This window comes from Poecile atricapillus, chromosome Z (genome assembly GCF_030490865.1).
Source record: "Poecile atricapillus isolate bPoeAtr1 chromosome Z, bPoeAtr1.hap1, whole genome shotgun sequence".
NCBI lineage: Eukaryota > Metazoa > Chordata > Aves > Passeriformes > Paridae > Poecile > Poecile atricapillus.
In genome coordinates this window covers 42,597,086-42,624,535 of record NC_081289.1, presented here as the reverse complement: position 1 = coordinate 42,624,535, position 27,450 = coordinate 42,597,086, and the positions used below count along the sequence as shown (strand labels likewise).

Below are 27,450 nucleotides of genomic sequence, written 5' to 3'. Positions count from 1 at the left end.
GGGAAAAACAGGCCAAGAATGACTATGGTGCTGTGTAAGCTAACCAGGCTGGCTAGCCTGGACACCTGGTGGGGTACAGCCAGGACCTGTTGGGTGTGTTTCACTATCTTCCAAGTGCCGTGTTTCCAAGGGCACCACACCTGCTAGTGTGTGCTTGTGGAAATTTGGCAGCTACAGAGAGCTGGGGACTCAAGGCATTGGGTTGACAAAAATTCAGTCTCTTCAACTGCAAGGAGACAGAAGATACAAATGATCTCAAGGTCCCAGAGCCCCTCAGCTCTTCCGTATCAGCTTCCAAACCTGAAGTGTACAATGTTTTATTAACAGTTGCTCTAACTATGAACACTTACTTGGCACCAGTCACTGTGGTGTCCAAGGACCTTCGTGCATTTTAGTGAATTAACTAAACATATTACAGTGTTTATTGCCCACGGTGGGAGATTCAGCTGGGGGCCATGGGAACACAGAGTTGCATGGTTTGAGTGGGACACATGATTAGAGGATGCATAGTCATAATTCCAGTTGTGCACTGACAACTTTATTTTGTATTTGTTCTCTTTTTAAATTCACCTTCCAAAACACTTGTTGCCAAAAATACCATAGGGATACTGAAATAATGTGAAAGTAATGTTATGTCCAAAATTACATGTTTCATACCTCCTGAGAATAACTTGAATGGTGTAGAAATTAGAGCTACCTTTAAATAACGGAGTCTTTTTTCCCTCAAAGTCTATTGGTAAAAATTAGCTTTGCTGTCCTCAAAGAACTAGTGCTATAAAATGCCAATCATGGTTTAATTGTGATTCGGTATGTTAATTCTGTGTGACACTCTAAAGGTCTTTGAAGTCTACTTCTTGATTGTGTCTAATAATCCGGGGTTTTTACAGTGTTGAATTTTAAGAAATAGGCCTGCAGCTAAACTGCTGCAGGAGAGTATAGTTGTGAGGTCACAGTTAACAGTGATTGAAGGTGAAGTCCTAGTGTTCACTTGAAGACCGGAGTCATGAAGGGGTCCCTCCAGAGGTGAGTTTCCAACAACAAGCTCACATTTTCTGCAGATCTGTTTTCTGTGTATTTGATCAAGAAAGCGTAAGAATAAGTCTGAAAACTCTGGTGATTCAAGTAAAATGCTGTCCTTCCTATCAAATATAGGAAATACTGACACAAGGAGGGGGAAGGCTGTGCCTGCTTGGGCCAGTTGGCCTTTTTGAGCTCACTGAAAAAAGGTAATGGGCCTTTGTCTCTGGTGGATGGAGTGAACTAGCAGATGAGGGTCTGCTGAAGGTCTTCTCCATAGAAAAACTCTTGAGTGGTCTGATACCTCCAGGTGAAAAAATACTTGAAGGAGAATGTGTACTCTGTGTGGGAGGTGAGATTTACATTGAGGAAAACTTGCCAATACAGAAAGAGCTCAATGACAATTGTCTCCTCAGATCTCAGTGATGCTAAAGGGTTGAGGTCTTCTTCAAGGGAGGAGCAGATGACAGCATATGTAAGTGCTTATTTTGGACTTCATTCCAAGTTAAGAAAACAAAAGACATGCAACACTTATTTTCCCCCATAAAGGTGTCCCTTACTGCTCATTTCTTCCTTCCTGCCCACAACTGCTGCACAACTGGGCCGTGAGCAGCCCTGTCCCACTGTTGCCGTGAGTTCACAGCATCACCTCTCCTTTGCCTCTTGGTTGCAGAGATGTAGCTCGAGAGCAATACCAACTGGAGGTCAGGAGTTGTTCTCCTGAAGGTGTTCTCTCTGTGTTACCTACAGGGCTGTGATTACAACTATAGCAAAATTTGAGATGCATTGGTTGGTGTGGGTCTCAGCTTGGGTAAGAGTTTACTGGAACTGAATTGGAATTTCTGGAGGTTTTCGTTTTTTTCTTCCAGAAACACTAAATTGTTAAGTCAAAAATTCCTAAGACAAAAGGTCCATTTCAAGAGATGACACATCTCAGTTAAAACCAATGTAATGAGAAATTCCAGCTGATTAATAGAATTGCTGTTTTTGTTTCATGAAACCTTTATGTTTTACTTTTAAAGGACTTCTACTAAACTTCTCTTCCTTGGTCTTTGAAATAGCAGTTGCTGTATCAAGCAACTTCCACTTCTCTGATCCTTAGCCCAAAAATTGTCAGATTGCAAGGCAAATTCACTCTGGTTTCATGTCAGCTGCACATCCTCTCTCAGGGTTACTCTGGAGGAGCCAGAGCTGTAGCTGGAAAGCTCTTTGATATCATTGTAGTCTCTTAACTTCCGGAGCTGTCTTTTCAGTCCCAGCTGCTTGGCAGGCAAGCCAGTGTGGTGGCCAGAAAAGAGCCATGGTATTGCTAATATGGTGACTGCTGTAGATGTACCTGTAGATGTGCAAAAATCTTGCAACTTGTCAAGTCCATTTCAGTGTTTAGAAGGAAACACAGTCTGAAAAGCTCTCACAAAGGAAAAATGTTCTTTTTGCGCTGAATTCTGCACAAGATCTTCCAGAAAGATAGTATAGCTCCTTGTACAGAGTTACAATAATCTCATAAAACTGACAGGAGGTTCACTCTTCACCTTCTACCAGAGGACCAAAACTTGGCTCCTCAGCCTTTATGTTTTCAGTTCCTGTGTGCACGAGGTATATATGAAGAATGAAGGCAATTGATCATGGGAACAACTTGGTTAGGGGATGTGGTGAATTCTTCAAGACTTGCAGTCTTTAAATCACAGTTGGATGTTTTTCTAAAAGGTATGCAATATTTCAACGTGAAATTATGATGTTGGTGCAAGAATTGCTGGGCAAAGCTCTGTGCCTTGTGCTGTGGAAGAAGGTCAGAGTAGGTAATGGCAACGGTACTTTCTGGTCTTACTGGTGTCTGTTGGGTGTATTTGGGGATTTATTAATCACTACGACATGTACACTGCCTCAGTTCGGTGTTTTATTCAGTTTGGTGTTACCATTGGTAACAAAAATCAGTAAAAATAAAAAACTCCTTAACACCAATGTAGTATTAAGAATCAGGCATTCTTTATTCGGCCAGATGCACCTGGCAGCACCATGAAGACTGTTCACATTGCTGTAGCAGCAAAAATTATCTGAAATCAAAGCTTCTTCCTTTCCAGAGCTGTGTGCTTGCAAGACCTGATTGCCTGGGCACAGAGAAAGTGGGTGTGGAGGAAAGGATGAGTGTGGAGGTTTCAGTGGAGGAAAGAGGCCGAGTGGAGGACCCCCTGTAGTTAAGCTGTTGGAAGATGTCCCCACTGAGCTCCAGCTGTGCTGGTGGAAGAGGTCACTGCCCTTGGCTGCTCATCACAGCCTCCCAGCTGGAGGTTACTGACCTTGCCCAGCTGCAGCCAGGTGCTGCCTGTGAGCGCTTCCTAGTCTGCTCCAAGCAAAATCAGCCAGATTAGTTCAGCCAGTGTAAATAGTTGATCAGAGCAAGCCTGGCCACTTTTGTCTGACGTGGTGGGAGGACATGCCACAACACATGCTGATGGCAGAGCGCTGAGAGTGGCAGCTCTCACATTCAGCTGGAAGCAGTGCTGTCCTGCAGGAAAAGGATGCATGTCCTCAGATTTAAGGCTAACTCTCACTTTCCCTCTCCACTGCTCACTTCCCACCTTGGAGACTGTCTCATCAGGAAGAGATGATTAGGCTTCTCTTATTCCATATCTATTTATCCCATAGCACGAGCTCTTTTGTTGCCGTATTTGCACACATGCGGCCCCTACCTGAATCCCACTGTAAATGTCTTGACTGCACAGCTACCATATCAAGCCCAGCTTACTGGCACATCATTTTGAGAAAGATTTGTTTTATTTACTCATCTAGGAAACAGAAGTTCACATCCTGTGAGTTGTACTAGCCTTGTTTTTCCTGCTCATTTCTGGTATTACTCTGCCAGTACTGCAAAAATCTGTTTAATTTTGTGAGCTCCTGGCAAGCAGTAATTGCATTATCAGCTCTATCAAGTTATCAGTGAACCTGTAAAGCAATGTCTTTTCATGAACCCCTGTGCCTTGCAGCCTCAGTGTTTGCAAGGCAGCACAGATGAAAGAGATTGCTGGAGCTGGCATCAGTACAGACTTGTGCCGAGACCAGCCTCATTTAGTGCAAGTTTATTACCTGTGGAATTTAAAAAGGATGTTCAGTGTAGCGTGTCCGACAGGCAGGAAGCAAACTAAGGCTTGATTTTTAACTCTGGTTAATATCCAAGTATTTTGTTTTACAGGAACTGCTAATTTTTATTTAATCTTTTCAACAGCTACTGAGCCAAAGGCGGCTGTAGTCATAATTTCAGTAAAGAGGCTGAGGTCTTGCGTAGCCAGCAGGGATATTCTAGGTTTAAAGGAGTGTAATCTGGTCAAATGAAGAGGCAGTCTAGTCTAGCATTGGTAGTTTCTGCTGATTTGAAGAAAATTCATCAGTTTATAAATCCTGACATTCTGTGGGAGGAATTTGAGGATGGCAGTCTTCAAGAACTGACAGCAGACAGTCCACACTGGTTTAATTTTATTCTGAGCATAGTGTTAGTTGGCATGTGATGAGACCAGAGTTTCTATTAGATGTTAGCTGAATTTATTACCCCTGCTGGTATCCTTTCAGTAGAAGTCCTGTCTATATTTCTAGACTTTGTTTACTAGTAATTACTCAGCCATAAAAATTCTCACTTGATTGAAATGTAGTGAGCAAGTTATCGCCAAGATCCAGGAAAATTTCTGTTTTCCCTAAATTTTGAGGGAAATTGTTTTGGCTATGTTTTTTTTAGAATAAGATAAAAGGATTTGGGTACATTTTTTTCACTAAAACAGAAGCAAACATTCTATAGGCAATCATATTCTTTATTGTTTTTTTGTATATAACAAAATTAAGAAATCAGACAGTAAAAAGATTTTGTGTACAATGTAACTAGCTATCCACATGTGAAAATATGGCATAATTCCCCATCTCCTCAGCAAAGAGATTCTGTTTTACAGTTGGCAATGATGGTATAGGGAGGGATTGTTACTGCCCTGGTTTCATCTGGGATGCAGTTAATTTTCTTCCTAGCAGCTGTTACAGTGCTGTCTTTTTCAATTTAATATGAGAATAATGTTGATAACACACTAGTATACTGGTTGTTTCTGAGTAGTGCCTACTTTAATTCAAGGACTTTTCAGCTTTTTGTGCTCTACCAGTGAAGAGGTGCACAAGGAGCTGGAGGGGGCATGGCCAGGACAGCTGACCTGAACTGGTCAAAGGGAAATCCCATACCACAGAATGTCCTGTTCAGTATATATAAGGTGGGGGGAAATTGGACAGGTGGGGCTGATCACTGCTGGGGGACTGGCTGGGCACTGGTCAGTGGGTGGGGAGAAATTGCATTGTGCATCACTTGTCTTTTTGGTGGAAGTTTATTTCTCTCTCTTTGTTCTCCTCCTTTTCATTGCAATTATTATTATAAAATTGTTATTGTTATTGATTATATTATTATTGCTACTGTTATTATTCTCTTCCTATATCAACCCATGGGATTTACCTTCTTTCTGATTCTTCTTCCCATTCCACTGGGATTAGGGTGTGTGAGGAAGTGACTGTGTGCTACTTAATTTCTGACAGGTTAAACCACAACAGTTACACTCTGCAAGTAACATGTAGGCATCTCCTTATAAAAAAAATACATTACAATACATTTTTGATCATGGATTCACAAATCTAATGTCCTGTATATAGTAGTCAACACCAGAAGAGGATACAAACATTCTCCTAATAGATAGCCATTAACACAGGAAGCCTGCAAGAGGAGATTCAGTCCAGTTGATGGACCTGTAATGCTTGTCAGATGCCTTGAAAAACAAGGATGAAGATGTCAAATGACACTAATCCACTTTTTTTGTCTCTCTCCATTCTCCTTTAGTTTCTATAGCTACTTTGGATAACTTGATGTAAATAGATGACCCACACGTAGGATAATGCCCCACAGACCACTCTAGCTGCAGGGCATTTGGGGGCTGTGCTGATGCCATGGCCTAAACCCTGGAGCACAGTGATATGCTGGTGCCCAGACTGTTTGTGAGCAAACAAATCCAATGGTTTAATATGAGGTAACCTTCTCTTTGCTTAGGTGATGAGAGGATAAAAGTAGGACTGTCGGGGTCCAAGTCAGTGAAGTGTCCATCCATGACCCTGCAGGCCATGTTGAAGGCCAAAAGGTGTAGGGATTGAGAAAGATACAGGTTTCAGGAGTGGGAGCACAGAGAGGGGAGCTGTTACAGCAAAGTGTGACCCTTTGTTAGCTTCTGACAAGGAATATTTTTGTTGAAATACTCTCATCAGGAAATAGGGTTTCAGGTGAAAATTAAATTTTGAGTTGACACCACTTGGTCACTTCAGAAGATATTTTCTTCATGGAAAAACCCAAAATGTAACAGTTTATAGTCCATGTTGGGCTAACATGTCAGTAATCAGTTTTCCTAAGAAAAGGTGATGTTATCTCTCCTTCAGTGAGAGGAAGTGTGTGTGGAGCAGGGGGAGGAGACAGAGGTGCATGTGCACTTTCCAGCTTGATTGAACCGCCCAAGACCTGAACCAAATCCAGATTGTTCGGTGGTGTACTGAGATACAGAGCAGTAACGTATTCACAAGTTTGAGACAGAGGGCAGGAAGGCGGTTCTCACAGCCATACCATGCTCATGTGAACCTTGCAGGCCAACTGTTGAACTGGTGTAAATTGGTCTGGCTCCAGTGACCTGGAGCTATGCTAAGTATGCATTAGGGGGTGGGATGCATTCAAGCATGTCTTGCTTTGTTTGCATTCATTCAGAAATTGTGCCCGTATCCAAAATGTGACACGAGCGTATGTATTAGAATTTAAAAATATAAATCTGGCTGATTTTAAATGTGCTGGGTTGTTTTGTTTTTTTTTCTTTGTGTTAGTTATTTATGACACTGAAAAGTACAAATTAGCATGGATCCCAAGGAAGTGTTTGATCTAAAATAAGGAAAATTCCTTTAAAGGGGAATTGTTTCAGGGGCTGATTGTTATTTATTTTATTAAGCACATGAGGGTTGTTTGGATTTGTGTTCTGCCTATAATTCCTGTGTTTGGAGCAGAGCTGGTGGGAAAATGGTACCAGTAATTTATGAAAGGTGATACTGTGTCAACAGATAGGCAATGGGTTAGGACATGTGACAGTAATCTTCCATGGCATTCAGAGCATTCAGACCATATGCTTTCAAACATCAGCAAAATACATGTCAGAACCACTTCCTCTCCATGCCCCCTCCCCAGGAGTACAGTGGGGGGACACTAAGGAGTGGAGCTGGGGGGCTGCTGTGCCTTCTCCCAAATGAATGAATGAATGAAATTCAAACATGTGAGGAGGTGAATGGACAGGGCAGCAGCCATGTGACATTAGCAGGACCTGGTGGGCTGCTGTGAGGTTTGCTCATGAATATTTAGTGCCTGCTTTTTGAAGGGTCTTTTTGCAGTAACTCATGGAAATAAATGGTAGAAGCATGGGCATTGGCTGTTGTTTCTACTCCTGCTTTTCTCACTGTCCTGGTTTTCATCTATAGGTTGTAAGAGCCTTTTAGAAACACTGCATGTCTTGGTGTATATAGTTTGCAGAGGGAATAAATGCTAAAGCATATTAGAGAAATCTTTTTGTCTTTGGAGGGTAAGCATGAGAGAAAGATTATTTTTCAGCTCAGTTACAGCTCACTATCAAGACATCCCATCTCTACCTTCTACTTCTGCTCAGTGAATGCAGGGGTTGCAAGCGCAAACTCAAGTCTCAAAATTCAAGAGAATAATTTGGGATCCCCAACAACATACAGCCTGGGGGATCATGGGAAGCCTCCTTTGTAATTCTTAGGCTCAATCTGGAAAACTGAAAGTTCAGACAGGAGGAAACACCTCAAACCACAAATAAACTGTTCTATCCATTTGAAGGTAATGGGCCAAAACCTGGTATTTTTACTGAGGCAGAACTCTCACTGAAGTCGTTATCCAGTTTGTCTGAGGAAGGGCAGAAGGTCTTGCTCTGGTGTTATATATTAGGACCAGCATTTCTGAACCTCCCACTGGTAGTTCTCATCTGCCCAAAAACCAGACTTCTTGGGAAGGGAGCAGCAGCGGAGTCCTGTGTGGAGGCTATAAAATGGTTTACATTCTGTATTAATATTGATTTTGCAATCATAAAATGAACAGAAATGTTTTAAAATTAAACATTTTTCTGTTTAAATATTAGACATTGGTATTTCTCTTCTCCTGATTTTTAAATAAGCCCTGAAGGTGACTGTCAGCTAGTTTGCAGTCATTTCTTGCCACCTCTCCCAGGCAGCTTTTTAGTAGCTCAAAAGCTTCCAGGCAGGAGAGGGTACCAAATGGCTAATTGTATTCACAAGGGTTATTTTCAAATATGCAGCACTGTTTATTCCTGTTGAGAGGTGTTCCTCACCTTTTGAACTTTCTGACTGGCAGCCCAGGTCATCCAAAGTGTCACAGAGATTGATATTTCTGAGTTCAGCACAGCACAGAGGGGAGTAACCCACTCAGGCCTCCTTGAAAGTTCAGTGACAGCTTCCTTAATTGAATAAGAGGTGACTTGGTGTTTTATGAACATCTCTCAACACAGTCATGAGTTTTATCAGTACAAAGTTTTAAAAGACAGTGCTTGTACAAACAACCTCTGAGTCAGTGCCAGCTCACAGTTCCCTTCTGCCAGCAAGACCTCACCATTGACACTGGCTGCTGAATCCAAACACATGGGCAGGGCTCCCTGGGAGGGGGGCCTTCTCAGCTGCCTTGTGATAGTCCTCATATCTGGAAAGGAAAATGGTGACTTTATGCTTCTTTACATTTTTGTCTTCTTGGGCAAGAGGAGCAAACCAATCCCATGCAAGTCTGGAAAAGCTTTGGAGCTGCTTGTGCCAGTGCCACATTGGCAGCTTGGACCTGCTGGTGTAGCAGCAGCTTTCAGTCTTGCCCTTGCACCGTGACAGAGGAGCCTGGATTACCCCTGGCACTGTGTAACACCAAGCTCCACAGCAGCAGGATAGCTTGTCTGTGACAGTGCAGCTCCCCAGCATGAGTGGTGCTGGTCAGTTGACACAGGGAAGCTGGTGGTGAATGCACTCCTACCTACTCTGCGCCTCATCTGTGTCCTTCTGTGCAACCAGCCAAAAAGAAAGTTTTCTTTTGACCAGACAGTAACACTCACTGCCCTCCCTCAGCAGTCTCCAGTGCTGCTGCTTGAAATAGAGATATGTCATGAAACACTCATCATACAAAAAAATTGCTTCAAGGCATTCCTCCTAGGAGTAAATTCTCTGGGATATATTTGGTCAGCTGAGAAGAAGCAAACTGTGCAAGAAAGTTCCCACAGTCATGCTTCCTCCTGACCCATGGAGAAGGATTTGGATAGACCTCCACAAATAAAGCCATTTTTGGGGATATTTCTGTGGTTGGCTCATGCTCGCTGTTAGGTGTGTTTCTGCACGGTGGAGCAATCGCCTTGGGAGAAGTGATGGGCAGCTGTGAATAAGCCTCTGCCACTGACATTTCAAGCAGCAGAAGCTTCCTGACACGTGTGTGAGGGGATGTAAGTGCAGCCTCACCACTCACTACCCCAGCTGTGGCTCCTTAAAGCAGGTGTTGCTATGCTCTGCCGAGCACGGCTCTTCCCCACCAGTGTAAGCTTGGGAAGAGAAAACAAAACAGCCAAGCATCAGTTTGATGTGGTGGGAAGAGGGCTACTAAAGCTGAATGTACTTCATAATGTGTAGAAATGCATCAGAAATGTGTAGGATTGCAGCTCCCTCTGGCAGGTCTCCTCCTTTGTGCCCAACCTCATGGCTGTGCTCAGAATGCTGAGGGACTGAAATTGCTGGGGTTTCTATCGGTGCTCACCTCAAAATGCCCGTCTGAGGGAAAAAGTGCTGAAAGGCTGAAGTTTTTTGGGGGGATATTTGCTACAGCTGTTGTAAATGTAGAAGGCTTGCAAGCTTCCAACTGGGGGCCTTTCCTTCCCCCGCTGATGGACCCAAAATACCATATTCTCACACCCAAGTGAATAAAAGGGAAGACATTAAACTCCCTGCAGAAACTGCTCAAGCATCCTGTATTCCATCTCTGCCTGCATCTACCACCCCGTTCTTCAGAGCTCTTTGTAGAGGAGAGAAAGATGCGCTCAGGCAGCAGCCCCACTACAAAGGAGGGCTGGCAAAGCAGGGGTAGACTGATGGAACAGCTGAATTGCTCTCATGCTCCAGAGGAGGTGACAAGGAGGGCTGCCTGTGAGGCACACATCTTTCAGCAGTCAGTTGTTTGTCTTCTCACTCTTCATTGTTAATGACCATGAAAAGTTAGTGGGAGGCCAGCCAGGACACCCGTTCTCTCACTTGCTTTCAGGGATCCAAAGACTTTGGGATAATGAAATAAATGTTAGGTTGTCAGTCCAAAATAATAACACTTTACAAAGTGGAAATGCAAATTTCCTGCAATATCCCTGAATGGCAGGTGGTATTTCCTGAGGTATTGTTTCTGACCTACAGGGGAATTGATATTATGAACTTACTGAATGAAAATTATTATGGTATCAAACTCCAGCCATTAAAGTAAAACAATGAGAGCATAGTAAATGAAATAAAGGAACAAGCAAAAGAAGGCTTGGATTTTGTTTATTCATTGCTGGTTTTATTCCTAATGCTGTAGACACTGAGTGTGGTTGAAAAAGAAATCCTCTTTTTACAGAAGAGGCAGCAGCAGAATAGAAATAGGAGAAAATGTTTAAATTCAATTGCTTTTAAGGGCATAAGCAAATAATATGTAATCATTCATATCATTTGTATTATTAGAGGAGTAAAAAATAGCTGTGTGTTGAATTAACTAATACTTCTGTATGTCCAGCAAGCCGGACAGACATTTACTCAAGCTTCTAAAATGAGATCAGGAGCAAACATGCCTGTGTTTCTGCTAACTAGAATTTTCTTTGAAAATAGGACAATCTGTTACTGTCAGTCAAAACTCATGATTTCATATAAAGGAGACAATCTATTAGGTTTGCTGGCCTACACTTCATATAGGGTCATTTGTATCTTGTTTGTGTGAAATCCATTTAAAATGATCTTATGTACCTAATGTTGTTTCCTCAAGCATGTTCAAAACCAGCACCTACGTAAAGCTGATTTTAAATTGATTCTGAACATGCATTGCAGCATATTCCTACATTATATATAACTTTATAGCTGAAAGACATACATATTGGCTCACACCTTGTAGAACCTCCAAGATTTATGTTCTTCTACTCCCACAACCCTGTGCTCTCCCTTCTCTGAGATTGTTCAAACAAACTTGAGACTTCTGGTTTTCTGCATCTGGTCTTTTGTGTCAACTTCTTCAGTTTTTCTTGGTTGTAACTTACTGTTTGATTTCTCTGCAACCCCTGTGTGGATGTTCCTGCAGAACAAAGCAGTGTGCTGTTTTCTTTGTACACCAGGGATGTGAATGGGGATGTATGTGTCCTCTGGGCTATCAGATTATATAGGCTATCTGAGAAGCAAGGTAAATACCCCCAGGGATCCCTAGCTGCTGTGCTGGGATGCTCTTTTATTAGTGATTCATTTAGAAATAATGATTTGGCATGGTACTCAAGAAAGTTGTTGTTGAAGGTGTTGCTTTTCAGATGAGATGTAAAATCAAGGCCCTGCCCTCTGTGGTCATCAGAGTCCCCATGGCACTGGTGTTTTGAACCCAGTGTAGTAGGCAAAGTCCAGTTTGTGTCATTACATACTACTTTCCCTGCCATGTTCACTGGGTATGCTATTCTTCACCTCATGTCCAAACTGTATGTGATGCTGTCTTGTGCTGTTAAACGTGCTGCCAGACCTCATCCCAGAAATGGCTACTTTGCAGGGCAGAGTGAAACAGGTTTATAAGGTTCTTGTGTCACTTCAAGTGTGCAAATGACTTTAGGATCTGCAGAGATGAAAAGGATATTCCAACATATTCAAATATTGTGATTGCTTTTAGTTATCTATTCCCAAGCTTTTGATAGGAAAGTCCTATCTATTGAACAGAGTAGTATTAGTATGACCTGTCACACAGTGTTACAGGACTCACTGATTGTCTGGTAATCAGCTAATTTCCATTTATAAAGGAACACTGAGGGTTCAGAAAAATATACTTGAGGAAAAGAAAGCCAGAAGAAATCCACCTGAGCTATACTGTTGAGGAGATACACAAACATGGTCATCATGGTGGTGTCCATGCAATTCCCAAGGTTTTTCACTTGAAGTTTGCCATTGTCTACTATTCACTAATAGATCAAGTTCAGATTGTGATTATTTCTGTAGTCTTCAGTCTCCTTTCTGTATTTGTCTTATTACAGGATGCTATTCAGGGAATGTGTTAGACCTTTTGCTCGTAAAGTCTCCGTGGTTCCTTGGCATCCCATCTTCAAGGAACATAACACCTACACTAAAGACTCCCAGGACATTGTCAGCCTTGTAGTCACAGTGTATCAGGGTTGAGACCAGGGTTGAGAGGAAAAGGGCACTCCCAGGTATTACTGCCCAGTGCTACAAGTCACAGTGCAAAATTTTAAATACACTAACTGTTTTCTAGGGGAGGGTGCATTTATCTAAAGCTCACTAGGCTGGATCTTCCCTACCAAATTTCTCAACAGTGCAAAGTTATCCTGCATTCTCTTTTCTGAAGGCCCTTTTCACTGTGCCTTACCTTCAAGGATGTGTAGATTCTGCTTTTCATCAGACATCTGATCTGATGTCTGTCAGTTGGTCCAAGCACAGACAGCATCATGTCATGGGATGAGCATGGATGTGAAAGGTTTGCCATCATGTTTTAAGTCATAGTTAAAGATGAGCATAGAGCCCCTGAGTACCTCTGTAAGGGACCAATCAACCAATCCCAGCCCAAGAGTTGGGTCCATCACACTTAGGAGTGAGGAGAAGGAGGACACTGATGCTTCTAAGAGCCATATGGAACTTACTTATTGGATGGGTTGCCTCTGAGATACAGAATGTTTATTAACAATATCCCAGTGTGGAGATCTCATGAGAGTTCTGGCTTTCTTGTCAGTTGGGAAGCTGTCTGAAACTGTGATGATGCATCTGGAAGACTCATGAAATCATCTGGTTTGGATGTGCAAACCAGTTTATGGTCAGCAAAGCATTGTCTTTTTAATAGAGAATAAATATTTTAAAAAGAAAATACCCCCCCCCCCCCCCCCAATATTTGCTAAGTAAAATAGAGCTAAACTATATCACTTTCATGAGCTATGTATTTGCTTATCCATGAAAGAAAAAAACATAATAGAGGACAATTCCACAGTGCAAAATGAGGAAAATAACCACAAATTGCCAAGGGCACGTGTCAGCAGGGGCAGGCAGAAATTAAAGTGAAAAAATGTGGCTGAAAAGGCTACACATTTGTTATGTAAATGCATCTAAATTAGCCCTGAAGACAGAGTTGCTGAGAGATGATGAAAGGTGAAGTGGCATGGGCAACTCCTTATCCCATCACCGACCCCCACCCTTTTGGAGTGCTTGTGTAATGAACAGTGAATATCCTGGCTGTCCTGTTTCCAGTGCCTCTAGCCACAAAGCTGAAGCAGACCCTCTCCTGCACAGATTGCTGTGCTGAGAGATAACTGGAGTTCTTCAGGAAGAGCACATCCTCCTTTAGATCTTTCTGTCATTGGCCTTGCAGGTGGGGTGGAATCCTCTGCTCTCCAGGGCAGTGCAGTCCTAGGGCTTTGGCATCTCTGTTTACTGTTTTTGTGATCTGAGAAGATGAAGCACTACCATAAAGCCTACAAAAATCTGATCCTAAAATCTGAAAAGCCCACTGGTACCTAAGAAGATTCTTTCTAGCCAAACTTCCCAACCGCTCTCTTTAAAAATGCCACAAAACCCTCAAAATATGTAAGTAATGCACATGCTTTACGAGCATGGAGGAAGCCAAAAGTATGACAACAATACAGCCATCTAGTGAGCTTGGTGGACAAAAAGAAGTATGAACAATGTGTTTCTGTTTTTCCTCTCAGTTCCTTACACATAAATAAATGGCAGTGCAGAGACCTTGTTCCCATTTGTGTGTAAGCAGAGAAGGTGGTATGTGTTTGGTACCACTCTTTTTTACCATCTCTTCTTGCCACTTTTTATTCCTTCATCCCATCCCTTTGCATCTTTCCCAACCCAAACTTCAACAAGTGCAACCCAACCAAAACTTCCCAGCACTGTTCCCTACTAGCCAAAGATTTCCAGAAGGTCCTAGGTATATGCATGATGGCACAGCCAGTACTGATGTTTCCTCACCCCTCCTCCAATTGTCCTTTCTTCTCTGGTGACCTCTTTGCTGGTCATGGGGATGGCCTGGGAGAGCAGTGGGTTCACAGCAACCTCTGGTGTTCATGAGGTTTGCCTTAAGGCACACTGTCATGTTCCCAGGGTCTTTTCTCAAGAGAAAAGTCTTGCTTGTGATTGGGCAGTCACAGCTGTAGAATGTGGGGATGCTTAGATGCCTGGGAGCAGCCTGCTGACCACCAGCAGAAGGACCTTGCTCCACACCATCACCCCTATGTGGATATCTAGAGTATCCGAGTATCCCTGGCCACATCGCTGCCAATGCCAGAATGATCTTGCAGCTGCTGGTAAGTGATCTGGTGCTGATAGAATACCTGATCTCACCAAGGTGGATTATGTTCAGCTGCAAAACAAGCTCCTGTCTAACCAGTGCACCTAATTCCCAGAAAGGGTATGCCTCTCTGTGCCAACTACAGCAGCATTTGGAGGCCAGCTCTCCTTCTTTCATCCAGAAAGCTGCTTTCACCTCTGCTGCCAGGACCACCTAGCCACAGATATTGCCAACTGGTATATTTTTGGCATGTCCCAAACCACAGAGGTTCCAAGCACAATAAAGTGTAACTAATTGGAAGATGGAAGCATTTAGCTCTTTCAGTAGACTCTGGAAATAAGGGCAGAATTTATTCAAGGAGGGAATTTAGCTATGTTTTTTGCAGCATGAAAAATTAGGTTTTGTCACTTCAGCAACAGAAGCAGCAAATTATGGGAGAGTTTTCAGGAACTGAGAATCAATATCCATCAGTCCTAGTCTCTGAAACGACCTGCATTTGCTGGAATGTTCGCAAGCCCTCCCTGGCAAGCCTAACATGTAAAAGCAGGCTGCGTTCCAAGTGGCGGATGGAGCTCTGTGAGCGAGGAAACCACGTTAAGCTTTACAAGGGAGTGGGGCTGTTGTAGGGTGCTCCAGGCACTGCATTCTTGATGTGGTGTCAGGTTTCAGTACTATTATGAAAAAATCTGCAGGGGATTTGCGTGCATACCTTACACACATACCTTTGATGTTCACATTGTTAGATCCAAGCAACAAATAGGATCTTTAGGTCACATGTAGCTTCCAAAAGGCTATTAAGTAACTATATCTAGACAGTCAGGTAATTGTCCTGTAAAATTACAGTCAAATTCTTCTCTCCTAGACTGGGTTAAATTCAGAGTTTGTTCAGGGATGTAAATAGAGCACCTCCAAAATTACACCAGGATTATAAAGAGCAGAATCTCTATCTTCCTCTCTTCCCCTTTTTTCACTCTCTTTCAGACCAAGGGAAGCATATGTAGTCAAACACTGTTCATATTTCTGCTGCTGTTGAGAGGTTGGCAGTAGGATATTGGCAATATGATAGATGTTGAGTTTGCAATCATTTACTGAATGAGTTCTAGCTAGCTAAAAAAACAAAAAAGCTGTTTGCTACTGTCTTTTAAAATACTTTACTGTGTTGCATGGATTTCACAATGATGCATGTAATGAAATTGCTGTCAATGAGTAAAATCACAACAGAAATGCAATGGAATGGGTTTTTCTGTTTTGCAAGAAGGGCCTAGAAATCATGCCTTTGGACATAATGAATGTAATTTCCATTTAAAAATAAGAGTATGAACACTCGAGAATGATCCTAAAATATATCAATCCAGGAAGTGGATTAATTGCAACAAGCCCCTAGTATATTTCAAGTACGTGGAAAATATATTTCTATTTTGGACACTGAATTCTTTATTAAATTAGGCCAGAATGTCAGCAGTCTCTGCTTGGACTCTGACAGACACTCTTAGCAGCGTCAGTGTCCTGGAGGCAGTAATAATTATCAAATCTATTCGATAGACAGACAGCTATCAGACATCTGTATATCCCAGACATACAAAAACATCCCCAGCCAACCATGTGGCTACCAATGGATCTGCTCAGACAAAGAAGTTCAAGAGAAATGCCTCAGGCCAGATCCTCAGCTGCAGAAAATCAGCCAGGCACAGGCGATTTGCCTTCCTTGCCCTGTGTGCTTTTTCTTTGGAGGAAAACCCTGCCCAGCATCAGAGGGCAATGGGAGGTCAGGGAGGCAGTGGGTTCAATGGGAAGGGGAAGCTCCTGCAGGAGCTGAGGGCTGTGCCTGGGGCTGACCACATAACTTCTGTACAAGATGTTTTATATCCCTGAAGGAGTAGAAATGACAGTGCAAAAATGGCTTCCTAAGATCCCTTGTATCCTTACCCCAGTTTGTGCAGATGAGGGGGCAGATAGCTCTTCCTAAAAGTGCCTAGTGCTGTGTCTGTGCTCAGTGAGCTGAACAGTGCCTGAGCACAGCCTCGAGCACTGCCCTACAGTGGTGTGTGCGGTGCAGCTGGGAGCTTGCTTTCCTTCACCCTCTTGTCCTCTGCCACGTAACAGATGTGGTTAAGGAAGTAGCACAACCCAGGATTCTTCCTTCTAGGCAGTCTGGAGGAAAGGTGGTATAGGTACAAGCCAGTCAGAGGTCCTGGACTGGATTGTTTTCTCCTGTTGGTGAAGTCTGAACATTTTCTAGGCTGATCACAGTCTCCTGCACCTGCCTGCCCATAGTGCCTACTCTGATGCTGTCCTTCTCTGGCTGAGATGTGTCTCACTAAAGCAAGAAGCATAGATCTCTGAAGGCAGCAGCTCTTGTGGTATGTGGCCAGACTGAAGAGATATGCCACAGACTGCCACTGGGAAATACCCAAGGGAGGTCACAGACTGCTTGGCTCAAATCTCACAACCTTCAAGCTTGAATGGCTGCCTTCCCAGAATTATGAAGGTGCCTGAGGGCCAAGGGCAGTGCATTTTCTGTATTTTCATCATTATTCTCCTTAAGAAGAAGTTCAGGTCTGGGCTGTGGCATGGCCATTGCATCATCCCCGCAGTGGAGATGTATAGCCAGGGACAGAATTACCACCGGATACTGCTGGGACACTGCTGTAGTCCCAGGTCTGCCCAGCAGAGCAGTTTGCCTTTTGCTTTCAGTCACTTCAGTTCTTCGTCCATCCCTGTTTCTAGGCTTGGACCTGTTGTTAGCAGAAGCTTTCATAGGCCTGGAAATTAATTTGATTGTTTGTATCTACAAACATTCCTACATTGTGGAAAATGGGCTGCACATATTTCAGTTTTCTAAATGATGCAGGGACACTGTTACTGAATGAGTTGATATCTTTGTACCTTAAAACTGAGAAGAGTGAGCGTCAGAGGCCATAAAGGGAAATGTTACCTGACAACAGTTACTTTTGAGCAAAACCCTTGAAGTTCAAAGTTGACTTTCCAAAGAGCAGTGGATTTTGCAGCAGGTTGGCTTGTTTGAGGCTTCTCTGTGCTATTTACTCTGTAACTTCACTGGAGATCAGTGCAAAGGTCAAGAATATCTGGGAGCTCCTGTCAGTCGGGCCCTGAGATGAGTCCACTGCTGACAGTTTTGCAGCTCTGATCAGCTCCATGCAGTGGTTCCAGTGGGAATGACCTCTGCAGCAGAAGCTGCCCTGGATTTTCGGTCTGTATGGTGGGAGGTGCCTGAGCAAGAGGAGAGAGAAAACTCTAAAAACAAAGTTGGAACCAGATTGTAATGTGATATAGTGCTTTCCACCTCTAGGTCATCAATTCAAATCTAGCCTGTTTAGCAGTGACCAAAAATCATTTCCACATGGGCCAAGAGGAGTGCATGATGAACACAGGAGTTGCTGTATCCAAACAGACAAGATAGTCTGGAGATAAACAGTTGCACAATAGTTATTTGTCAGGACAGGTCTGCAAGGCATAAAGCTAAGTAGTTTCTGATCAGTTTATCCCTGAATAATGAGGGCTTGGTTTCTTTGCAAATAACTTATATTTCTGTCTACTAAAATGTGAGGTTTTTTCTCTGCGCTATAGCTAAGAATGACTGAAACCTCCCCTCTGACTTTCTCAATAGTCTGTCTGTGTAGGGAGTTATAAATAGACAGACACACATGACGTTTGCCAGACAAAAGAGCCAGCTCGTGTTTCCTTAGGTGTATATCAAGGAAACCTCAATGCTGAACTGTGTGCTAGAATTATCCAGAAGGACAGAAAATATTTCTTAATATTTTAGCAGCAAAATGCAGAGGGTGCCAAACTAAACTTAAGCAAAATGCATCAGGAAAGCTTATCAAGTGTGTGACAGATGATAATGAGGTAACAGGGAAACCCCACAGAGCTGCAGTGACTGAGGAAGAGCAGTCAGCAATAGCAGATCCTTCTGCTGATGAGCTGTATTGATTTTAGATGAGAACACCAATTTAAACTTTGTTTATTGTATTAAAACACAAATACAAGGCCCATTAAATGGATGGATTAAATGGATAAGCTGCACTGCCCTAAGTATTTTATGGAAATGTAACTAATACTAGCTGAAACATTATAAAAATTAATAACATCTATGAAGAGCACTGAACTAACAGCTACTGTGCTTTGAATTTTGATTATATCCTTGATAAACTCACTGGAATATTGTAGAGCTTGAACTAACAGTTCAGCTAGCAGATGAATAAAAATGATGGGTTTTCCCTTCCTGTTCTAACCATTAAATTTGTACTTGTCAAGATCTGTAATGGGAGTGGGAGTAAGGTTGGGTCAAAGCAACTGAGAAATAATGGATTATATGAGCATAAAAGAAAACGGAATTGGATTTTTAAATACATTTCTTTCACTGTTTTATTCCTCTCAGAATGTAAAACCATTCTAAATTAAGCAGATTGTAGTGAAGGTAGCTTTCTACACCTAAACAAAATTTATGAAACAAATTTAAAAATGAAACAAAATTTATGAAATCCTAACCCTGATAAAGTCAGTTTCTTTACTTCCATTGGATAGACACGTACCTAACTGGATATATGTGCCACTGCCTGAATTTTAAGACTGTCAAAAGAGTCATTTGAAGCAGTGTGCTTTGAATTTGCCAAATTAAATATAAATTTTTTATGCCAGTCAAATAACTATAAAAAGTCAATCTGTGTACTTGGAAAACTGATGCTCTCTACTCTCCCTGACAAGTAGAATAGAAATACTCTTTATCATTGACTAACTGGTGTAGCTTCTGACGTGTTGCAGACTTTTCCAGCATCAGTCAGGGAAGGTCAGTTTAAAAGCTAATAAATATTTTTGCAGTTCTTTGACTTTGTATTAAAAACTCAGAGGCATGCCAAGAGGGATAGAAAATAAAGAATAGTTGCACAGATTTTGCCAGAATTCTCCACAGATTACTATTAGCCTCATTTATGAGACTGCACAGAGAACTGTGAAATCTCTTTTGAACTCTAAGGGCCAGATGGTTTTGCTGTTAGATTCTAATGACCCACAGCAGTGTGCATACACAGACACTACAGTTGCCAGTAGACTGCAAACGTGTGATGGAGGCAGGAGAATTCATGACCTGTGCTTCCAAAACACAAGTCTCCTCACTACTGATGGGATAAAAAAGCATTCTGCTGCTGCCTCAAAAGGGGGATTATTACTAAAGCAAGCCATGAGCATACCTGGACCTGAGGAGTGAATGGCAGGCACATCATCTCATGCGATTTCAGGAAGACTTCTGCTGAGGATCAGGAAGCTGCAAGTGGCTTTTGCTGGAAGGTGAGGGTTTCCTGGCAGGCTGTGTGGGCCCCTGGTCCCAGCACTGTATCCATTCTGTGCTGGAAGAGGGAGGGAAAGGCTGGACTCAAACCAATTAAAGCTGTGGGGCAGAATGGTAGTTACTCTGCTGTCATATGGAACTGCTTGTAAGACATGATTTATTTTGGGTTATATTGGTTTCAACTGGTATAATATGAACTTCCTGATTTTTCAGGGATATGTAGACAAAAAGACTAAACATGGTTTTACTCATCTTTTAATTTAGAACTACAAGTGTTTGGATGACCTATGAAATTATTTTAATGATCTCTGCACAACACTGAGCTGTCAGCACTATAAATGTCATCCTAACTGGGTATTAGTTTCCATCATGGCCATTTAGTGTCCCCAGCAGAGCTACCTCCATGCAAATCTCTTATCTGCGTCAAGCTGTTGGAAAAAAACAGTCACTGTTGCCAAGAAGCATCAGTCAGACATCTTCATAATGCTCAGCTTGAAGAGGAAGACACGAACAGAAAATCCAAGAGCACCATGTGTGCGCAGCTTACCCTTGGAGATTCAGGCATAGCAGTCGGGGGATGATTTGCATTCAAACCACTGTTTTTATTTCTAATCATTAAAAATGTGTTCCAGCATTGCTCACACTAGTTGATATAGATTTACCCTGAACATTCAATTTCCTTCCTTAGCTTTAGAACACTAGGAAGAGTCACAGGGTAAGAAGGACTTCTGTGAGTGAGAAGTGTGACTAATTGAATTTGATACAACTTTAGACTGCTGGTACAAGATGAATATGAACTCATCACATGAGGCTGTTCTTTTGTTCTCATATAGAAAGCAAAGAAATTGTTTGACCAGTATGAGTTGTAAGGATATGTGTATGATATTGACATAAAGTAACAGAATTTGAAAATAAAAAAACAAAGTGAGGGGTGTGTGTCAGAGGGGGAGTAGAAGAAGTGTAGAAGATAAACAGTTGGGCTTTTAGCACTCAAAACTTACAGCAAAAATAAAACCATCAAAATTTTGTGTATTCTCCTTCTTAGGCATTTTGTGGGATTTTTCCTGTTCAAAGTTAGGAATATTATCTTCAAGTTTTAAATCATTATCTTTTGCCTTAGCTCAGATACTTAATATTTTAAGCATAGCAAGAGAAGTACTGATGCATTTTAGATTTGTTCTTGTTTGATAGATGTTTAAATGATCTGGTCATAGGATTTTTCCAACACTGTCACTTGTTCTTTCTGTATCATACATTATTTACAGAAGACACCTAGTGCTGACTCGTACTTGCGTATGATGTAAAAAACCCTGAAGTTTGCTTTCAAGTGTATGGAACATCAGCTGATCTACATGCAGTGTACAATAGCTGTTTTTCAAACTTAGGATAAAAAGGAAACATGACAGCATTGTGTTGCACAAATACCCTCTTAAGATGGCTAAGTGAGAGAACCTCTGACAGAGGAGAAGTTCTACTTTTCTTGCCATCTTACTTCTACTTACCATCTTACTCTGCAGGCTCCTAGCAGGGAAAATACATAATAGCTCAGAGCTCTTGTTTCTAGCTTACAGCTTTATTTTGCTCCAGAGCACCTATTTAACATCTCTTGTCCATGGCTATCTTATAGTTCCAGTGTTCTCCATAACCAAGGCAGATTGTCTTTTCTTTCCAGTTAATTGAACATGCAAATGCAGCACTTGTGAATCAGAGGTGTCACTTTCAAAGTCCTGAAAAGATCTTTTAACTCAGTAAACACAAGGTTTAGCAAGTTGAAGCATTAGTATCTACAGTGTGTCAAAATGGTTCTGAAGGCATCACATTCACAGCAGTTAAAGAGATTAAAGGGGTGCTTGGGAAATTTCTTGTTATTCCTGAACACCTCAGTTCTTCTGCTCAGGGTGACCTAAGTGAGCAGGCACTAGTACTCACAGGACTGGACCTTACTGGATTTATATGTCCAGCCACCTTTCCCACTCAGCCAGGCTGAAGCAGGAAAAGCAATTCCTTTGAAAACTGGCACTTGCAGCGATTCAGCTGCCACAAGCCGGAGCCCTCAATGTGACATGAGCAGGCACGGCTCCCAGCGTGTCAGTGGTGTGTGCTACTAATACTGGCTGAGGGACTGAGCCCTGCTTCTGGGCTTGCATAGCTAAACTTCTTCCATTTAAGGGAGCAAGCATAACATGTGCTGATCTCCAGATCCTAAGTCCAGTGGAAACCTAGCCGGCAGTAAGCAAGCACTGCCAAGGAGCTCTCGACATGAAGAGGTCTTGAATGACTAAAATTCTTGAAAGCCTTGGTCAGTATCACAGACAGTTTCCAACTGGGCAAAGTACAATATTTTCCTTCTGCTTTTTATGAATGGCTGGATAGGGTTGTACTGGAGTCAGAGTCCCCTGTGGAAGCCATTCATAAAAATAACAAAACAAAACAAACGCATGCAAAAAAACTTTCAAGGTCCAGTCCAAAGCCACTGGGTGCCAGAGGCTGGGAAAACATGCTGGCAGCTCAAGCCCCAGCTATCACTGAAAGTATTCAAGGGGCTTTTGGGGTGGTCTGAAAAGTATGAACTGCTGTGTAGAAGGGCAGCTGGTAGAATTACTGTGACACATACTAGGCAGAAAGCCAGAGCTGGCCTTGTTTCAGACATTGTCTTTCCTCTCATTGAAGTGTCAGGACCTAATTCATGGAAAATATGGTAAGTTGGCAGCTCTTTCAGAAGATTTCATTGAGCTACAGTGAGTGAGAATCACATGAACATAGAGTGCACAGCCAAAAATATATGGGGATTTCTGAGCTGAAGAAAACAGTCAGCCTCTAAAAATGTCTGTGGATTTCATGTGGTTTGGGAGTAGACACATGTACAGGTGTAATCAACAGGCAAAAAAAGAAAAGAAAGTGAAAAAGCACTATTGGCAGTTTATAGAAGAGCTCAGTGAGTTCTGTAATTATGAGAGATTCCTTTAAAACAAATCATTCCTTTGTTCAAGGGCAGCAAATGTCCATTAATGAGTTCAGGGCCTGCAGTCCACCTGGAGAAGGCATCAATAAAATGTGTGCCTTGATAATAGCTTCTCCATTGCAAGGGAATTTAATGGAAAAGGAAAGGGTCCACCCAGAAGTTTAAAGACAGACCCAGTCATCACATAGTTTTTTTCCTCTAATATTTATTTAAGAGCACAACTTGGACCCTGTTATATCAAAAAATACAAGAGCAGATTCCACTGAGTTAGAAAAAGACTGAAAATAAACAAAGCATCTCTTGTTAAAATGGGACACTTGTGGTGGGCAGTCTGAATTTAATCAATTACATTTAATTTACATTTTCATTGATCCTTCCCACTAAAATATTGCTCTGAAAGGCCAGTTACACTAAATTGCTTATTCAAAAATATTCCAGTTATTTCCTACTACACTGTCATGAAAATTAGGTTTTTGGTTGTGCAGAGGGATGCCTGTTGGCTTCTGCCCAAGCAAGGCACTAAAATCATGGCTGGGATTAGGACGAAGCAGGAAGGAAGGGCAGCAAGAAAATCACTGGGTACAATTCATAGACTTTAAAAACAGAATGTCTGGGGGAGGGGGGCAGGCAGCAACTTGGTCCCACTGAAGCAAGAAAAGCCTTTTTGTCCTTTCTGTGTCAGGATTTCATCCTTTATCTGTGGTCTTATTGTTCTGTGTTGCCGCTAGCACCCACAAGGGTCATCCCACCATCTGGGCAATGCTGGTGTATTTTAAGCATGTCTACATTTGTTCCTTAATTGGTACTCCTCTTCTCCCAGGTGGAGATGAAGCGCACCAGCACTTTGGTGGGTCTCCTTACTCATGTGAGGACTGTGTTTTCCTGTCCTGGGTGGAACCAGCCAGGAGAGACTTGCTGAGAATCCATGGTAGTACTACCAGGTCCTGCATAGGCAGGTGGACACACCCAACCTGGCCAAGGATGGGCATCCCCATAATTCACACTAATAGGCTTGCAAGGGTCAGCACAGCATCACCTTCATGCAGCTGAAGGTCTCAAACCACAACTTCCAAGGGCTGGAACCACTGGCCATCCCAGTCTCCTTGATTTTGACAAGGGTGGCTTTAGTCAAGTGGGAAGCTGTGGCTTAGGAATGGGGTTATGTATCCTTCACCTCTCTGCCTGAGCTTTGACCTGCCCATGATGAGTGGGGAGATCTTCCCCACAGCAGGACACTCCACTCACAGAGACATGAGAGTGTCGTAACAGGGCAGCAGCAGAGACAACAAAATCTAGTTACAAAATCAAGTCACTCTCATGGTCTGATAAGGCAGCAGTACCATAGAAGTGCTGAGAGATGTAACATGCTAAATTAGATTTTACCTTGGTTTTAATTGTAAAAACTTAACATACTCCTCTTCATCCACAGTAATATGAACTGCTTCAGAGCAAACTAGTAGATAGGAGAGTCTGGGTGTGAGAGCTGATTATGTTCATCTTTCCATTTCTGACTGTGGGCTTTTCCTGTGTTATATCTCTATTGCTGAAGATATTTTTCCTAGCACTCTTAAAGTCACAATTAAGTGCTCTCACTTAATTTTGTTTCTGACTTTGCCTTTGTTTTGCTTTTCAGCCTCAACAAGTGGTTCAAAAGAAGCCTGCTCAGGTAAGAAAAACTAATTAAAATTATTTCGACTACTTCAAGTGAAACATTTTTTCAGTATTTCAACTGGCCTCTTTTACTGTAAAGAAAGAAGGGAAATGCATCAATTGTATGAGCTGGGGGACAGCTATTGGCTTGCTGGGCACAACCACCAGAACAATTCATCATACAGTGGCCCTTGGGAAAGAGAGGAGGAAGCAGTGGACAGTGCCTGCTCAGAATTGTCCTCTTTCTGCATCGGTCACCTTGCAGTGATAATGCAGAAACATATGCACACTTCCGTGGTGTGAGTCTAGCATGTAATAAATACCTCTGTGTGTCCTGAATGTGGATAGGTGGGAACTGCATTACAGCAAGGAGGGGCATATGCATAAAACCCACCTCTCTGCTTTCCTAAAATAGAGGTAAAGCCTTTTAAAATAAGGGCCTTGTTACCCTTGTTAAATCATGGCTCAGGTCTGCTACTCAGGCTAAGTAGAAGGGAACTATGGGAGAGTGACTCAGCTGGAATAGGGGTAGAGAGACATGAGCGATGTGCTGCGTGACTGCTGCATGCCCACATCACAGTGTGTGGTGGTTGGTTGACTTGGGCCTATTGTGCCTTAAAACTGTGTAAAGTGATAATCAGCTAACTGCTTAAAAAGGCCTGAATTTTGCAAAGGGACTCTCCTTTGCACTGCCTGGGGACTCTGCATCGCTCTGCATCATCACACTGAAGGATTCTCTAAATCCACAAAATTCAATAGGCTAAATGTAGTAACTAGACTGGATCCATCATAAAGACTAACGTGTTGGAACTTTTTGTGTTGGGCAGTATTATTCTTTTTGAACATATTGAAAAAAATGCAAGCCACAAGGTGTCATGAAACCAGTCAAACACTGCAGTTACAATCCACTTCATTTTCTTCACCCAGCCTGCCCTGAGTTAAAAACCCCAAGAAACTAACTCTAACACTTTGTTATATGTGCACCAACAGAAAAAAACCTCTGGGCATGAGAGCAAGTCCATCACTGCCCAGCAGAGCCCATGGGCTGTGCTGCTGTATCTCCATACAGATGAATTATTGCTGAGTTAGGAGCATAAAGGGTCCATTGCTCTTCTGGAAAGAGGTCTGCTTTTAGAAAGGAATAATACTTTCATTTTTCCACCTTATGGTTCTAATACATTATTATACACTGTACAATTGTCATAATATCAACTGCAGTCTGAATTAGGAGCTGTTGCATACGAAACAGAAAACATCCTAGCCATGAGTTGAAGGGGTAAAATGATGTAATCCTCCAAAGCATTTGCAGGAATCAGATTTCTACAAAATAAATCAATACAGCTGCAGCAATGATGAATCCATGGCACAACTAATAATATTAATGTCTCTGAATGGTGGAAGTAACACAGGATGAATGTAGTAGTACTTTAGGAGAGATAATGTCTTTTGTTAGGCCAGCTTGTGCAAAAAACACAGCCTGATCTGACTACACCACACAATTCAGAACACACCAAGCTGTTCTAATAGAAGATATTTCTGTGTCTTGCTTATATCCTTCAAATGTTACTGCTACAGTCAGGTTATTCCTACTACAACATGGTAGTAAATCTGCCAGTGGGCACAAAGCCAGCTCTCTCCTCTGTGGCACCTGAGAGACAGGGAGGCTAAACCCTGCTGCAGAGAGGAGACCAAATCCAGGAGGCAGAGACTCCCGGGTGGCTCTTAATGTTGCCTTTTCCTCTGGTACGCAGCAGAGCTCAATCCCACCAAGGTCAGCAGGAAGAAGGGGTCTAGAGCTGATGGCTCCAGCCTAGCCTAGCAGAAACCATTGCTGCCAGTGGCCTTGTGGTCCTGCCAGGTTTCCAAGCTCCCCAGGCACTGACTCCTGCAAGTGTTTTGTTTGCACAATAACCATGTGCAACCCTGGGTGCAAGAAAAGAGGAAATACCTGGGATTTAAGATGGGCTGGGGTGTAGGAGGACAAAGAGGGGACCTGGACTCTGTTTTGTAGCAGAACAAAGTACTGACAGGTTTAATTGATGGCAAAATGATGTAGGCATTTGAACTGAAGCACTAGCATTCCCCATATGGGTTTTCCTGACCATTTGCTGAAGCAGTGATTCTGGTAGGAATGTTGTAGTGTGTGTCAAGCAGCTGGATGCCACCACTGCTGCAGTGGTGCCTCAGCAGCATCTCTGTAGGCAGAGACAGAGAGAGAGTGAGACAGAGATAAGAAAGCCCTTTGTCATTCCCATTAGTAATGGAAGTGTTTGTGCAGAAAGGGAGGAGGCACAGAAGAATACATGAAAGGAGAGAGAAGGCTGTTTAGATCTCTCCAGTTACCACAACTGACTAGTGAAAGAACACCTTAAATTATCTATATGCCATGTCTTGACACAGACAACATTTCAGTTTTTAATCCTTAGACAAAAGGATGTTCAGTGAAATCACCGAACTTACCTTCAACCCTTCCTGGTTTCAACAGGCCCCACCCTCACGCTTACAGTACCACACCATTGCAGTTTTGCTGTTATAGGTGCATGGCTAAGAACAAAAATTTATCACTGTGAGCAAATGCTCATGATGGTGTCTTCCTTAGGCTGAAAGAAGGAAAGGTAAACCAGTGTATTTCCTGGGATGATCAAGAACTTCATGTTGCTGGGTTTCACTCAGGTCTGGTTGCCTCTCTCTGATTTCTTTTTATAGTACCTAATTTGCCTTTAAAATAGGGAGGTTTAGATTCAGAATTAACAACAAGAACATGAGCTCATGCAGGCTTTCTAATCTGAGCTGTTTCAAGGAAATAGCGATAAATTATGTAAACATGGGGACTACATGGAAGTTCATGGAGGATAATGTAGAACTTATACTACATTCGGAGGAATCTCCTCCTTTTCCATCTGTTTCCTTCAAAAT

At 42.4% G+C, this 27,450-nt stretch overlaps 1 protein-coding gene across 1 annotated transcript in view; it reads left to right on the top strand.

Annotated features, from left to right (window-relative positions):
- LOC131573832 (high mobility group protein HMGI-C) overlaps positions 1–27,450 on the top strand; it is a 109,135-nt gene that overhangs the window by 65,635 nt on the left and 16,050 nt on the right. The window contains exon 4 of the mRNA XM_058828108.1: positions 24,518–24,550. Coding sequence (XP_058684091.1) covers positions 24,518–24,550 — 33 coding nt within the window. The remainder of the gene's footprint in view (positions 1–24,517; positions 24,551–27,450) is intronic.